Source organism: Hyperolius riggenbachi, chromosome 7, assembly GCF_040937935.1.
Source record: "Hyperolius riggenbachi isolate aHypRig1 chromosome 7, aHypRig1.pri, whole genome shotgun sequence".
NCBI classification, from domain to species: domain Eukaryota; kingdom Metazoa; phylum Chordata; class Amphibia; order Anura; family Hyperoliidae; genus Hyperolius; species Hyperolius riggenbachi.
In genome coordinates, this window is record NC_090652.1 from 75,774,728 (window position 1) to 75,788,155 (window position 13,428).

Genomic DNA, 13,428 nt, shown 5'->3' on the forward strand with positions numbered 1-13,428 from the left:
GTCTTCTGGCTGTAGGTGAGTAAATGGGTTTTTCTTTTCTTTTTCAGGTGATGCTGATTGTGCATATTGGGGTCATATCTGCTACGGATTGTGCATATTGGGGTCATATCTGCTACGGATTGTGCATATTGGGGTCATATCTGCTACGGATTGTGCATATTGGGGTCATATCTGCTACGGATTGTGCATATTGGGGTCATATCTGCTACGGATTGTGCATATTGGGGTCATTTCTGCTACGGATTGTGCATATTGGGGTCATTTCTGCTACCGATTGTGCATATTGGGGTCATTTCTGCTACCGATTGTGCATATTGGGGTCATTTCTGCTACCGATTGTGCATATTGGGGTCATTTCTGCTACCGATTGTGCATATTGGGGTCATTTCTGCTACCGATTGTGCATATTGGGGTCATATCTGCTACGGATTGTGCATATTGGAGTCATATCTGCTACCGATTGTGCATATTGGGGTCATATCTGCTACCGATTGTGCATATTGGGGTCATATCTGCTACCGATTGTGCATATTGGGGTCATATCTGCTACCGATTGTGCATATTGGGGTCATATCTGCTACCGATTGTGCATATTGGGGTCATATCTGCTACCGATTGTGCATATTGGGGTCATATCTGCTACCGATTGTGCATATTGGGGTCATATCTGCTACCGATTGTGCATATTGGGGTCATATCTGCTACCGATTGTGCATATTGGGGTCATATCTGCTACCGATTGTGCATATTGGGGTCATATCTGCTACCGATTGTGCATATTGGGACCATATCTGCCACCGATTGTGCATATTGGGACCATATCTGCCACCGATTGTGCCTATTGGGACCATATCTGCCACCGATTGTGCCTATTGGGACCATATCTGCCACCGATTGTGCCTATTGGGACCATATCTGCCACCGATTGTGCCTATTGGGACCATATCTGCCACCGATTGTGCCTATTGGGACCATATCTGCCACCGATTGTGCCTATTGGGACCATATCTGCTACCGATTGTGCCTATTGGGACCATATCTGCTACCGATTGTGCCTATTGGGACCATATCTGCTACAGATTGTGCCTATTGGGACCATATCTGCTACCGATTGTGCCTATTGGGGCCATATCTGCTACCGATTGTGCCTATTGGGGTCATATCTGCTACCGATTGTGCCTATTGGGGTCATATCTGCTACCGATTGTGCATATTGGAGCCATATCTGATAACGATTGTGCATATTGGGGTCATTGGACGTGTTTTTTGTTAAAATCTGCTCACATTACGTGTATTTTCTTGAGAAAACCTGCACAATTATGTGAATTTTCTGGGAAAAGGGTCACCAAAACTTGGGCCCTCTGTCTTTGCGTTGCACTTTTAAAGGGAACCCGAGGTGAGAATAATATTGAGGCTGCCATATTTATCTCCCTTTAAGCAATACCAGTTGCCTGGCTGCCGTGCTGGTCCTCTGCCTCTTATTCTTTCAACCATAGACCCTGAACAAGCATGCAGCAGGTCAGGGGTTTCTGACAATATTGTCAGAACTGACAAGATTAGCTGCATGGCTTGTTTCTGGTGTAATTCAGTTCACTACTACAGCCAAATAGATCAGCAGGGCTGCCAGGCAACTAGTATTGTTTAAAAGGAAATAAATATGGCAGCCACCATATCACTCTCACCCTGGGTTCACTTTAAATTACAGTTAGCCCCGCCCTCATCCGGTCATGACCACGCCCATTTTTTCGCCGCGGCGCGCTTTGCACGCCGCAGGTTGTAGCCACACCCATTTTTTGCCGTGGCGCGCTTCGCGCGCCACAGGTCGTCAGCTCCCCCGGAAATTGGTCCAGCACCTGCATAGCACCCCCTAAAAAAATTTCCTGGAGCCGCCACTGGACCTGTGGCTGTGTGACTGTCACTAAAGAGTAAGGATTTGCGAATCCATGGGGTGGGGGGAAAGGTGGCGCAATTTTTACACCCTCGCCCCGGGTGCAATTTAGCCTACAAACTGTCCTGACTACAAGCTAGTATTTAACGTAAAACTGAAGTGAGAAAAAAAAGTCAATCTTCCCTGTCCCCTTTCGGTCACCAAGTGAAGAGTACCTGTCCCGCGCCCCTGAAGGAGGTAATGTATGATGCTGTTCTGCCCCTCTGCATTACATACAGGAGCGAGCCAGGCCCCCTAGACGTTGAGCTATTATTACTCCCTGGTTTGGGCACTCCGCTTACTAAACTACCAGATGATCGATTTAGAAACGTGCCGTGAATCTAGCCTTTAGTAACAGCAACAAAAGATGGGAAATCTTACCTCAGAGGCCGCAGTGTCCGTAACAAGCGCAACACCCGCAAGATCCCAAGGATTTTGGCGCCCCCTGCAGAAGCCAGGGACACTATGATGTCAATGATGGACACGAAGACCAGGACTCCATCCAGAACATTCCAGCTGCTCTGTAAGTATGCCCGCTCTCCAGAAACAAAACTGAGGGCAACCACCTGGGAGACAAAGGTTAGGGGGATGTGATGACAATAGAACTAGACAAGCTTCTCTATCATCAACCAGAATGCTGCTATCACTTTACTCACCACAAACCAGCCCCTGCTTAGCTGGTTTGTTCTTATGAACCAAAATATCCTCTACAGCAGGGTTCCCCAACCCCAGGTCCGCAGCCCGGTGCTGATCTATGGGCTATTTTGAGCCGGTCCGTGGGCCTGTCCTCTCTCTCTAATTTCATTCATGCACCGCAGCGCACAGCAGAACGTCACCAGGAGGCGCTACCCTCTCCTTACAGTCAGCAGCCTGATGCTGGCCCGCATAGCGGTGCTCCTGATAGTATGGTTGCTTTGCTGCACACTGCTCTTCATGTAAATACAGGGTACACTCTATTGGGGGGGTCTGTGGTTTTGGAGGATGACCCGGCCCACTTAAAAATGTGTCTGTGTGAGGTTTAGGGGGACCCAATGGTTTTCCACACGCCCATACCATAGCAAAAAACCCACTCTTTTGCCCCCAGTGCTCCACTATTCCCCCGTACCTCCCTCCCCCAGAAAAATCACCTCACGGCTTCCGAGACAAACACCTCTGTCATAGCCACTCCTACTCCCCCAAACCCCGCCTCCCCAGTCCCCATGAAAAGTTCACACTGGAAAGAGGAGTTCAGGCTGAAAAAGGTTGGGGACCCCTGCTCTACAGAACACATAACATACTGTGAACAGAGTTCCTGCATTACCTTGATTGCCATTTCCACAACAAAAATGGCAGTGAAGATGTAGTTGGAGACACTGAGGAAGATCCGCTCCTGCAAACATAAAAAAGAACTCCATCAAGAATAAAATAATCAGGATCCTTTAAAGCTCCTTTAAAGAAAAAAACTGTTATAAATTGTAATGCTCTAAACTCCAGCTTTAAATCATTATAGTGAAGTCTCACATTACCACTACATGGATTGATATGGCCCCAACACAACAGGCTGTAGATCACTTCCTAATCTTGAATCAATCTTAGGGTGCAACAACACCCTGGTTGTTGCCTGGTGGGTGCTTGATCATGCGAACAACGTTTAGCGACGCAAGGCAATATTGACCGTCATGGTGGATCGGATCTGTAACATCCTCTTCGAGTATCGCATTTGCTTGACTTCCTGTTTGCGTCCGTTGTGTAATGTCGCGTGACGTTGCGCATACCCGCCGCCGGAAGATTGATCATGGAATGCTGGTCATCAGGGGGACGTTGCTGGATCAATCTTCTTCCTTCCTAGCTTCACTTAAAGTGGATCTGAGATGAAAAACTAACTATGACAAGTAACTTGTCTATATATCTTATCTAAAGTTTAGATTAAACAGCAAATCTAGCTGCATATAGCTTCAACAGGTTCATGTTTATTTATTTCTGTGATACAATGACAGCGGCCATGTTTTGTTTGTCACATTAGACACAGGCAAGCTGCAACCGCATCTCCAGCCCTCAGCTCACTCCCCTCTCCTGCTCCCTCCTCCCCTCTGAAATCTCTGGGTAGTAACCTCCTCCTCCTCCTGCACAGTCTGAGCTCCCATAAGCCCTTTCTACATGGAGTGCCAAAGCACTTTGAGCTGTGGGCGAGGCTTGTTTAGTTTATAGGGAATTAGAGTATTAAAACAAAAAAAGTCTTTGGCTTGAGGAATGCCCCATAAACTATATGTAAGGAACACAATTGTGCAATGTGTAAAAGTTTATCTCGGATCCACTTTAAGGACTACAGGAGCGGAAGCAATAAATCTTTATGGGGCCCCCTTGACCTCCTGCGGCCCCAATCAATTGATTTGGTTGCCTGGTCAGAAATCAGACAGTGCTGTTGGCTGTATAGCCAGAATTGAAGCTTGATATCAAGATAGCCTGTGCTCAGGGCCGGGACGAGGCAGAGGCGGGTAAGACACTAGCCTCTGTGCGCACTGGCTAACGAACTTGGGAAGAGGGGCTGCCTAATACTGGCGACTTATGCGAGGGTTTATTGAAAACAAATTACTTATACTCAGAGCGTGATGTCCCACAGCAAGTGGCGGCTATCCAACAAAGATTTCCTCATTAAACTTGATAAATAGCGGGCAGCACTACAGACATTTAATTACATTTTAAAAATATCCCCGAGAGGTAATGCCTGACCGTTAGATCTGATTCAGGGTCAGGATTCATAATACTGCAAGTGCAAATGTTTCTGTTTAAAGAGGTTTCACCTTCTTTGCCCTTCTCCATAGCCCCGCCCTGACCTGCAGTGTTCAGCAGTGCTGGTTTAACATACATAAATCCCACATATCTCCTTCTGCTAGCTATCCTGACAGACAGCTGAATGGAGACCATTTTTATATGATGCAGTAATTCCTCTCATTACCACTAATCAGCAGCTCCTGTTAATATCTCTGAGTCGAATTTGTAATTACTAAGCCTTTCTGTCAGGGTAATCTCCCCGGCTCTCCTCCTCTGTCTTCACTGGTCCTCAAACCATCCATTTCATGAGGAAACTTCAGTTGTGATGGAACAACTTCCAGGTCAGTTTCAAGCCTTGCAAGGATTTTAAATATTGTATAGATCCCTTCCAGGGATTTTCTTGGTAAAAAAGTAAACAAAATATTAAAGATCCCCCCTAAACCCTCCCCCCCATGAGGAGATGGACCAATCCAAGTAGCTACAATAATTGACTGCAACATAGGAAAAAAGTAATTTATGCCTCATTTTACTCTGAAAGAAACACACTTCTTATTTGTATGTGTTTACATGTATTTTACATTTTACACTTTTTCGTGATAGTGGTACTTAAAGTGTACTCGAAACGACGTGACATGATGAAATAAACATATGTATAATGCACAGTGCAAAACATATTACATTAAAAACAGGCTGTTTTACTCGTTTTATTATGCTGCCTAAAAGAGTTAATTTCTATGCATGGAAGTGACAGCTGCTGTCTTGTCGGTAGCTTGTCAGGAATATAGTAAACATCACTGATAAGCAGATTACAGCCATAAAGGTACCCATAGATTTGACGAATATGGGCAGATTCAAGAAAGAGACAAATGTATCTCTAATCCAATCTGATTAGAGATAAATTTGTTTTTTGTTGATTCTGCACATACACTACAGGCCGATTCCCACCCGATTTCAGCATGAAATCTTCAGGGAATCGGCTGGGTCCGCACCGCCGCTGCCCTCCAATGCTCTACATACAACGCCACTGCAGCATAGCGTCTGATGTCAGGCGCTATGCGCCAACCTCAGACAATATGCGCCAGTAGCGTGTACGTAAAGACGCCCGGAGGTTACGGACACTGCGCTGAGGCTGCTACAGGACAGGTAAATGCACACACCGGGCACATTTATACATGGCAACGGTAGCGGCGGGGGTTTCGTCGTCTCGTCGCTCGTTCTGGAAATCGCCGCCGTACCGCCACACACCCGACCAACCAACTTCGGTCCGACATCTTGCGGCATGCAGAATCGACCACGCGACCAATTTGCATCCCGAAATTGATCGCTTTGTCGGTTGGGCATGCACTTGGCGGCACCATTTTCATCCAAATCAATTATAATCATCGAATTGGATGGTCGATCGGCCACCAAGTCACCTGATGTATGGCCATCTTTACAGTTTTCCCGGCAGAATACAACTTCTGAGAGCAGGAAGAGATAAAATACATGAACTATTGACCTTGGACTTAAAGAGAACCCGAGGCGGCTTTTTCAAATCTTAATAGGACACAGAGGCATGTACTGTGCACAATGACATGCCTGTGTTATTGTGCTGCAGCAGCTGCAACAAATCCTGGACATTTATGATCAACCTACCATGCTGTTTGGGTCAATGTCAGGCCGTTCCAGGGCGATGGTTATGCAATTCAGGAAGATGAAGACAAGGACGATATGGTCAAACATCTTGTGGGCAATGATTTTGTGGCACATCACACGGAACCTAACACAAAGAGACATAAATTTGACTTACAGCTCATAACGCAATACTTGTTGTACATGATGGACAGGTGCCCATTGCTCCACACGGTCTACAGACTAGGTTTATCTGTGCCATTGACCTGAGGAAGCAGGCAAGGACCTGTGAAACGTGTTGTTAACAGTATAACCGTGTTTTTAACATTAATTGCTTTCCCGCTCTTGCCCCTCTCGTCGATCGTGTCGCTCTCTCTCCGCCACAGCTCACTCATTCTGCTGTCGATATGAGCTGGTCAGGAGCCGATTTCATTAGCTCCTTGTAATCAATGTGAGCCAATCTCATTGGTTCACATTGATCAGAGGGTCAAGAGCCAATTAAATCGGCCTCACAGAGCTTTGCCGTAATAGAGACGGCAGAGTGGGTGGGCTGAGGTGACTGGTGTGCGGTGTGAACGGAGGTAAGATACCTCTCTATATAATTATTCATTTTCTGTATGCTGAGTCATCCTAGAATACAGATCCATTGGGCGCTACCCCCCAAAATACTCCCTTTGTTGTACATGATGGCTGGCATTAGCTGTAGAGCCTAGGAACATGGAAGTCAGACTGCTAGAGCATCATCCAATCAGTGTAAGGTCAGGAGGCTTACTGCAGATTGCAAACCCCTATTAAAATAGATTTGTTTCATTTCCATGCAAATTATTGATGCCAAAGACCGCAAAGCTCACAAACTTGGTCATTGAGTAATTGTGTGTTAAGGTTAGAAAAAGTGGGCAGAGCCAACACCGGCCAAATACATAAAAGGGCAACGCCGGGTCATCAGTGGGTGGAGACAAATACAAATTTCACTGGAAAAATGTAAACTGCAGCCGTTCTTACACTGTTATTGGTAGGGTTCTCAAACTTTGCACAGTTGGTCACTGGGTGACTGGGATTAATATTCAGAAAAGTGGGTGGAGTCTACAAAAGTCAATCAAAATTCATCTTTTAATTTTCAAGCTAGTAGTTGAGTAAAAGCCTAAGTCCAGGCAGTGGTAGCAATCACACATCCCAGCTGCCCCACCTTGTATTTGAACCGCCTTCCTCTGACCCTCTAAGCTGTACCTCTTACAGGTCTTATGTATTGTAAAAATGAATGTAGTTTACCATTACAGCTGTTTATAGTGCAGACTCTAGAATGACTGTATTGCTTATTTTAAAGTGCAGCCGATTTTTCTAGTAGTCCTTTGTGCCCGCTGCAGCATGTGTGGTTTTATGTATGGAAATATTTACCTTTGCTTATGAATTCTTCATGGTCCTCTTAACTCGAGGAGTTGCAAGTGTCCTGTCACTGTATATGCCTAAATATTTGGCTCTAAAATTATCCCTTTCTCATAGGAAAAAGGAGCTTTGTGAGAAACATAACTTCCGTTAAGAAAGTATCATTCTCATTGCTAAAGTGAACCCGAGGTGAGAGGGATATGGAGGCTGCCATATTTATTTCCTGTTAAACAATACCAGTTGGCTGGCAGCCCTGCTGATCTATTTGGCTACAGTAGTCTGAATAACACCAGAAACAAGCATGCAGCTAATCTTGCCACATCTGACAAGAATGTCAGAAACACCTGATCTGCTGCATGCTTGTTCAGGGTCTATGGATAAAAGTATTAGAGGCAGAGGATCAGCAGGAGAACCAGGTAACTGGTATTGCCTAAAAGGAAATACATATGGCAGCCTCCATATCACTCTCACCTCGGGTTCACTTTGGAGTATCTCCAGTGTAAAAATCAATGCAATGAATCATACCCAAATAGTACCCTAATATAGGTTCAGTGAATAAACTGGGATAAAAATCACCCGTTCACCAGAAAATGACCAATAATTGGTAAGGGGTGTCTCCCATTTTTGGGCCACTCAGTGTATGTGCAATATCTGAATAATGCAAGTTGTATGCAAACACATTAATAATTCAAGCTGTATACAAACAAATGTATTTGCTTGATTACACTGATTGTATGTTAATTTAACACTAAGTATAATAGCACATTAATATTATATTTATATTTGCATTATGTGACTAATACAAGTTGTATGCACCAAGGAGTGACAGCAATGGGGGATATAGGGGGGGGGGGGGGGGGGGGTTCAACAATAGCAATTTTCATGGGAGCAGGTGACTTAATTCATTTTGCAATCGCCAATTCTATGTGTACTTATGACAAGGTCTAAAGTAAATTTCTTCTTTTATTCTTAAAGAGAGCCCGAGGTGGGTTCTAAAGCTGGCCACTAACGGTCCAATTTCTAGCGAAAAATCGTTCGAGCGATTGGTTGAAAATAATCTCAGTTGATGAGCACAATCGATTATGAACAATTATAAAAAAAATCGTCTGACTGGATTTTTGTTAAACCACAATTTGGATTTTCTTGATTGCTTGTGATAGATAGGAAGCAAAGATTGGTCCGTTGATGGTGTAGTGAACAATTCTTCTTCCGATCAGAATTTCTGATCGCTCATACAATTTTTCACTAGAAATTGGACCATTAGTGGCCACCTTAAGAATCCTATTAGCACACAGAGGCTGGGTCTACATATAATGCCCAGCCTCTAATGCTATACTGTGTAACCCCAGCCCCCCCCCCCCCCCCCCCCTGCGCTCTGCTATGCCCCCATAAATCAAACCACCGTGCTAGAGCGACATTGCTAGCCGGCTATTTACACGGCCACTGTCACTCTTGCCGCCCTCCCACCTCCTCTATGTCGCCGCTCCCCGCCTACATCCCTCTCCTCCCCGCTGATTGGAGGGAAGGGACGCAGGTGGGGAGCGGCGAGAGTGACAGTGGAGATGTAAATAGCCGGCTATCGACACGCTGCGTGTCGCGAGTACGGCTGTGTGATTTATGGGGGATAGTAGAGCGCAGGAGGGGCCTGGGGAGAAACAGTATAGCAACAGAGGCTGGTGATTATATGCAGAACCAGCCTCTGTGTGCTAATAGGATTCTTACAAGCCACCTCGGGTTCTCTTTAAGCATTCTATGGGTATGGACTGCCATGGGGTTCGTACTGCTGCTTTGAACTGTGTTTTCGATGCAGCTGTTTGGTTGCCATGGATTGATGGTGGTGGTATTAGGACAATTTTCTGTTATTTCTGGCACTAACTTACTAAAGATGTCTACACACTTTCAATAAGATCAAGTGCTCCCTATCTATTCATTTGTATTGTGTTGTGTTGTTGTGTAACCCTTTAGCAGCCACTATATTTAGAGGCATGCAAGTGTTCCAGGCCAATTCATTTTAGCACTTTTTTTTTCTTATTTGTTACATTTTCTTGCTACTAGTAATTAGTACTGCTGTAATGTGTATTTATGGCCACTTGTCACTAGGGGGCAGTGTGAGACCATAGCAGAGGACTTCTGCTTTCAGTTTCTTTATCCTCTGCTAGCAGAGAGACATCAAAGCATTCTATAGATTTACAGCAGGAGGAGTTGTGCTGGCTGAGATCACAAGCAGTGCACTAATCTTAAACGAGATAATTCCTTTGAACCTGCTAATGAGTTAAATCAAACTTCCTAGCCTAAAAAGAACCGCAGCTTTTATTAATGACGAAATGCACTAACAGTAATGCTGCAACTGCTGAAATACAAGGCTGCATATTACACAGCGGTAAATAATGCACTGTTCGCATACAGTTAATTACTGGAACCAGCCGGCACCACAAAAACAGGACTAAGACTTACACTGACTGCTGAGTATTCTGCTGCTTTAGGGCTGGCTTCCACTAGTAAATGATGCGAATGCGGCTAGCTAGCTGCATCGCGTCACTTCCGCCACCGGCCACATCACTTCCACATCTCCCAATGCTGAAGTCAATTGAGGATGTGGGACGTGGGTGCGGGCGGATGCGGCCGGATCGCACCGCTCTGCACAACATGCACGCAGTGGAAACTCTTCCATTGCCGTGCATGTGTTTCAGGACACCTGCGGTGTGATCGACCGCTCCTAGTGGAAACGGGCCCTTTGTGAGACGGGAGGTCAGGCAGTACCACTTCATTGGTAAAGTTGTTTCAGTGTATTTGTCTTTACACCCCTGGAATGGAGTCGCTGTGGCCAGGGACAGAGATAACCAGGGCTATACAAATAGGCACATAAAAATGGTGTGACAAGATGTCAACAATGATGTCAAAATGGCAATCATGGCTACTGCTGCATAAAATGGGGAAATGGCCAGTGTTGCAGAAGGTTAAAAGGGTGCATGTCATGATTTTATAGCGAACGAACAGTATAAAAGGTGCTGTTGGTGGTTAACATTATCTGTGTTGATGAAGACCACAAAACAGATACACATAATGGCGTAGACAGCAGGTTTTTTGAAGAATTCTTACTGGTTTTGGGGAGCAAACAAGTACAGAGACCAATCCTCATGGGTCTTACACCACTTGGGCTTGTAGGGCTCCAGAATCTTGCGCAGACGAAAACAATAACTCTGAAAGTCGAGAGAAAAGACAGTTGTTAGAAACAGATTTTCATCACAACAGGATAATGGTACCAAAAAAAAAAATAATGTTTCCTCATTCTGCAGTGATTAATCATTCCCCATATACTCAGCCTAACCTTAGCAAACCTGAAGTGAAAATAAACTTATGACTTAAATGAACTGCATGTGTAGCATAGCTAAGAAATAGAACAAAAGTAGCAAAAAAAAGAGTCTTTTAGTTTTCCAGCACAGGGAGAGTTAAAAACAAAAACTTCAGTTGTTATCTATGCAAAAGAGCTTCTCTGAGCTATGCGAGCCAACTTGGTTCTGTTTTCTGAAGCACTTAAACAGCCAAGAAACAGTGAGAGTCAGGTTGACAGAAATCATACAAAACATGGCCTGCCATATCATTGCTATGCTGATGACACCCAGCTATATTTGTCATTCAAACCTGGCATCACAGACCCTACTCCACAAATAAACGCATGCTTAGCCGAGCTTCAGGAGTGGATGAATAATAATTGGCTAAAACTTAATGCTGACAAAACTGAGGTTCTTGTTATCGAGGGCCAGGGCTCAACAGCAAAGCAGCCCCAGTCTCAACCAACACCGCTAAGGATAGGGAGCTCAGACCTGAACAACTCAGACTCAGAGGCGTAGCTAGGGTTTTCAGCGCCCGGGGACAAAGACTATTAATGCGCCCCCCATAGTCAAGGTTGCGCGCCGCACCAAACAGGGGCGTGGTCACATAATAAATGTGGGCGTGGTTATGGGTGGAGCCAAATGCATATGGAGGTTAGCAGGCTCACGCTCACCCACCCTCCCTCAGTATGTACCTTCCAGCATGTTCTAAGACAAATTCAGCAATCATGAGCCCCCCCCATCAAGACAAATTCAGCAATCATGAGGCCCCCAACATAACCAACTCAGCAATCATGAGGCCCCCAACAAGACAAATTTAGCAATCATGAGGCCCCCAACATAACCAACTCAGCAATCATGAGGCCCCCCAACAAGACAAATTTAGCAATCATGAGGCCCCCAACAAGACAAATTCAGCAATCATGAGGCCCCCAACAAGACAAATTCAGCGATCTTGAGGCCCCCAACAAATCATGAGGCCCCCAACAAGACAAATTCAGTAACCATGAGGCCCCCAACAAGACAAATTCAGCAGTCATGAGTCACATAAATAGACAGCATTTCACATAAATAGGTAGAATGCCCCCTTAATATGGTGGACACCTCTCACCTGGCAGCAGTTCTCCAAAATACACACAATCTGACGTGGTTCCCCAAAAATAGGTAGCCCCAGGTCTATAGTTGTCCCCAGAATAGGTGGCCAGCAGTATAGATGTCCCCACATTAGGTGGCCAGCGGTATAGATGTCCCCAGAACAGGTAGCCAGGGGTAGAGATGTCCACAGAACAGGTAGCCAGGGGTATATGTGCCCAGTATATGTAGGCAGGGGTATGTGTGCCCAGTATATGTAGCCAGAGGTATATGTGCCCAGTATATGTAGCCAGAGGTATATGTGCCCAGTATATGTAGCCAGGGGTATATATGCCCAGTATATGTAGCCAGGAGAATAATATGTGCCCAGTATATATAGTCAGGCGTATATGTGCCCAGTATATGTAGCCAGGGGTATATATGCCCAGTATATGTAGCCAGGGGTATATATGCCCAGTGTATGTAGCCAGGGGTATATATGCCCAGAATATGTAGCCAGGGGTATATATGCCCAGTATATGTAGCCAGGGGTATATATGTCCAGTATATGTAGTCAGGGGGTATATATGCCCAGTATATGTAGGCAGTGGTATATATGCCCAGTATATGTAGGCAGGGGTATATATGCCCAGTATATGTAGCCAGGGGGTATATATGCCCAGTATATGTAGCCAGGGGTATATATGCCCAGTCCATGTAGCCAGGGGTATATATGCCCAGTATATGTAGCCAGGGGTATATATGCCCAGTATATGTAGCCAGGGGTATATATGCCCAGTATATGTAGCCAGGGGGTATATATGCCCAGTCCATGTAGCCAGGGGGTAAATATGCCCAGTCCATGTAGCCAGGGGTATATATGCCCAGTATATGTAGCCAGGGGGTATATATGCCCATTATATGTAGCCAGGGGGTATATATGCCCAGTATATGTAGCCAGGGGGTATATATGCCCAGTATATGTAGCCAGGGGGTATATATGCCCAGTATATGTAGCCAGGGGTATATATGCCCAGTATATGTAGCCAGGGGTATATGTGCCCAGTATATGTAGCCAGGGGTATATGTGCCCAGAGTATGTAGCCAGGTGTCCCCCTCCCTGGCTCCCCAGCAGGAGGGGAGCAGCGCAGAGAAGAGGGAGAGCTGCTCTCCCTCCCTCGCTGTCCCCTCCATTAATGTCCGGGTGGTGGCAGCGGCGGGCGGAACTTACCTCCGTCTCGTCGCAGCGCGGATGGATCTGCCGCTACTCTGGTCTAGTCTAGACCAGAGCAGCGGCTGCGGGACCCGAACTTCCGGCCGGCGCTGGAGCGAGACGGAGGTAAGTCCCGCCCG

At 45.8% G+C, this 13,428-nt stretch overlaps 1 protein-coding gene across 4 annotated transcripts in view; it reads right to left on the reverse strand.

Annotated features, from left to right (window-relative positions):
• Positions 1-13,428, reverse strand: part of CACNA1H (calcium voltage-gated channel subunit alpha1 H) — an 822,232-nt gene that overhangs the window by 143,195 nt on the left and 665,609 nt on the right. For all 4 annotated transcript variants that reach the window (XM_068244151.1, XM_068244150.1, XM_068244152.1 and 1 more), the window contains 4 exons: positions 10,772-10,872; positions 6,314-6,437; positions 3,228-3,296; positions 2,309-2,493 (listed from right to left, as the gene is read on the reverse strand). In XM_068244151.1, coding sequence (XP_068100252.1) covers positions 2,309-2,493; positions 3,228-3,296; positions 6,314-6,437; positions 10,772-10,872 — 479 coding nt within the window. The remainder of the gene's footprint in view (positions 1-2,308; positions 2,494-3,227; positions 3,297-6,313; positions 6,438-10,771; positions 10,873-13,428) is intronic.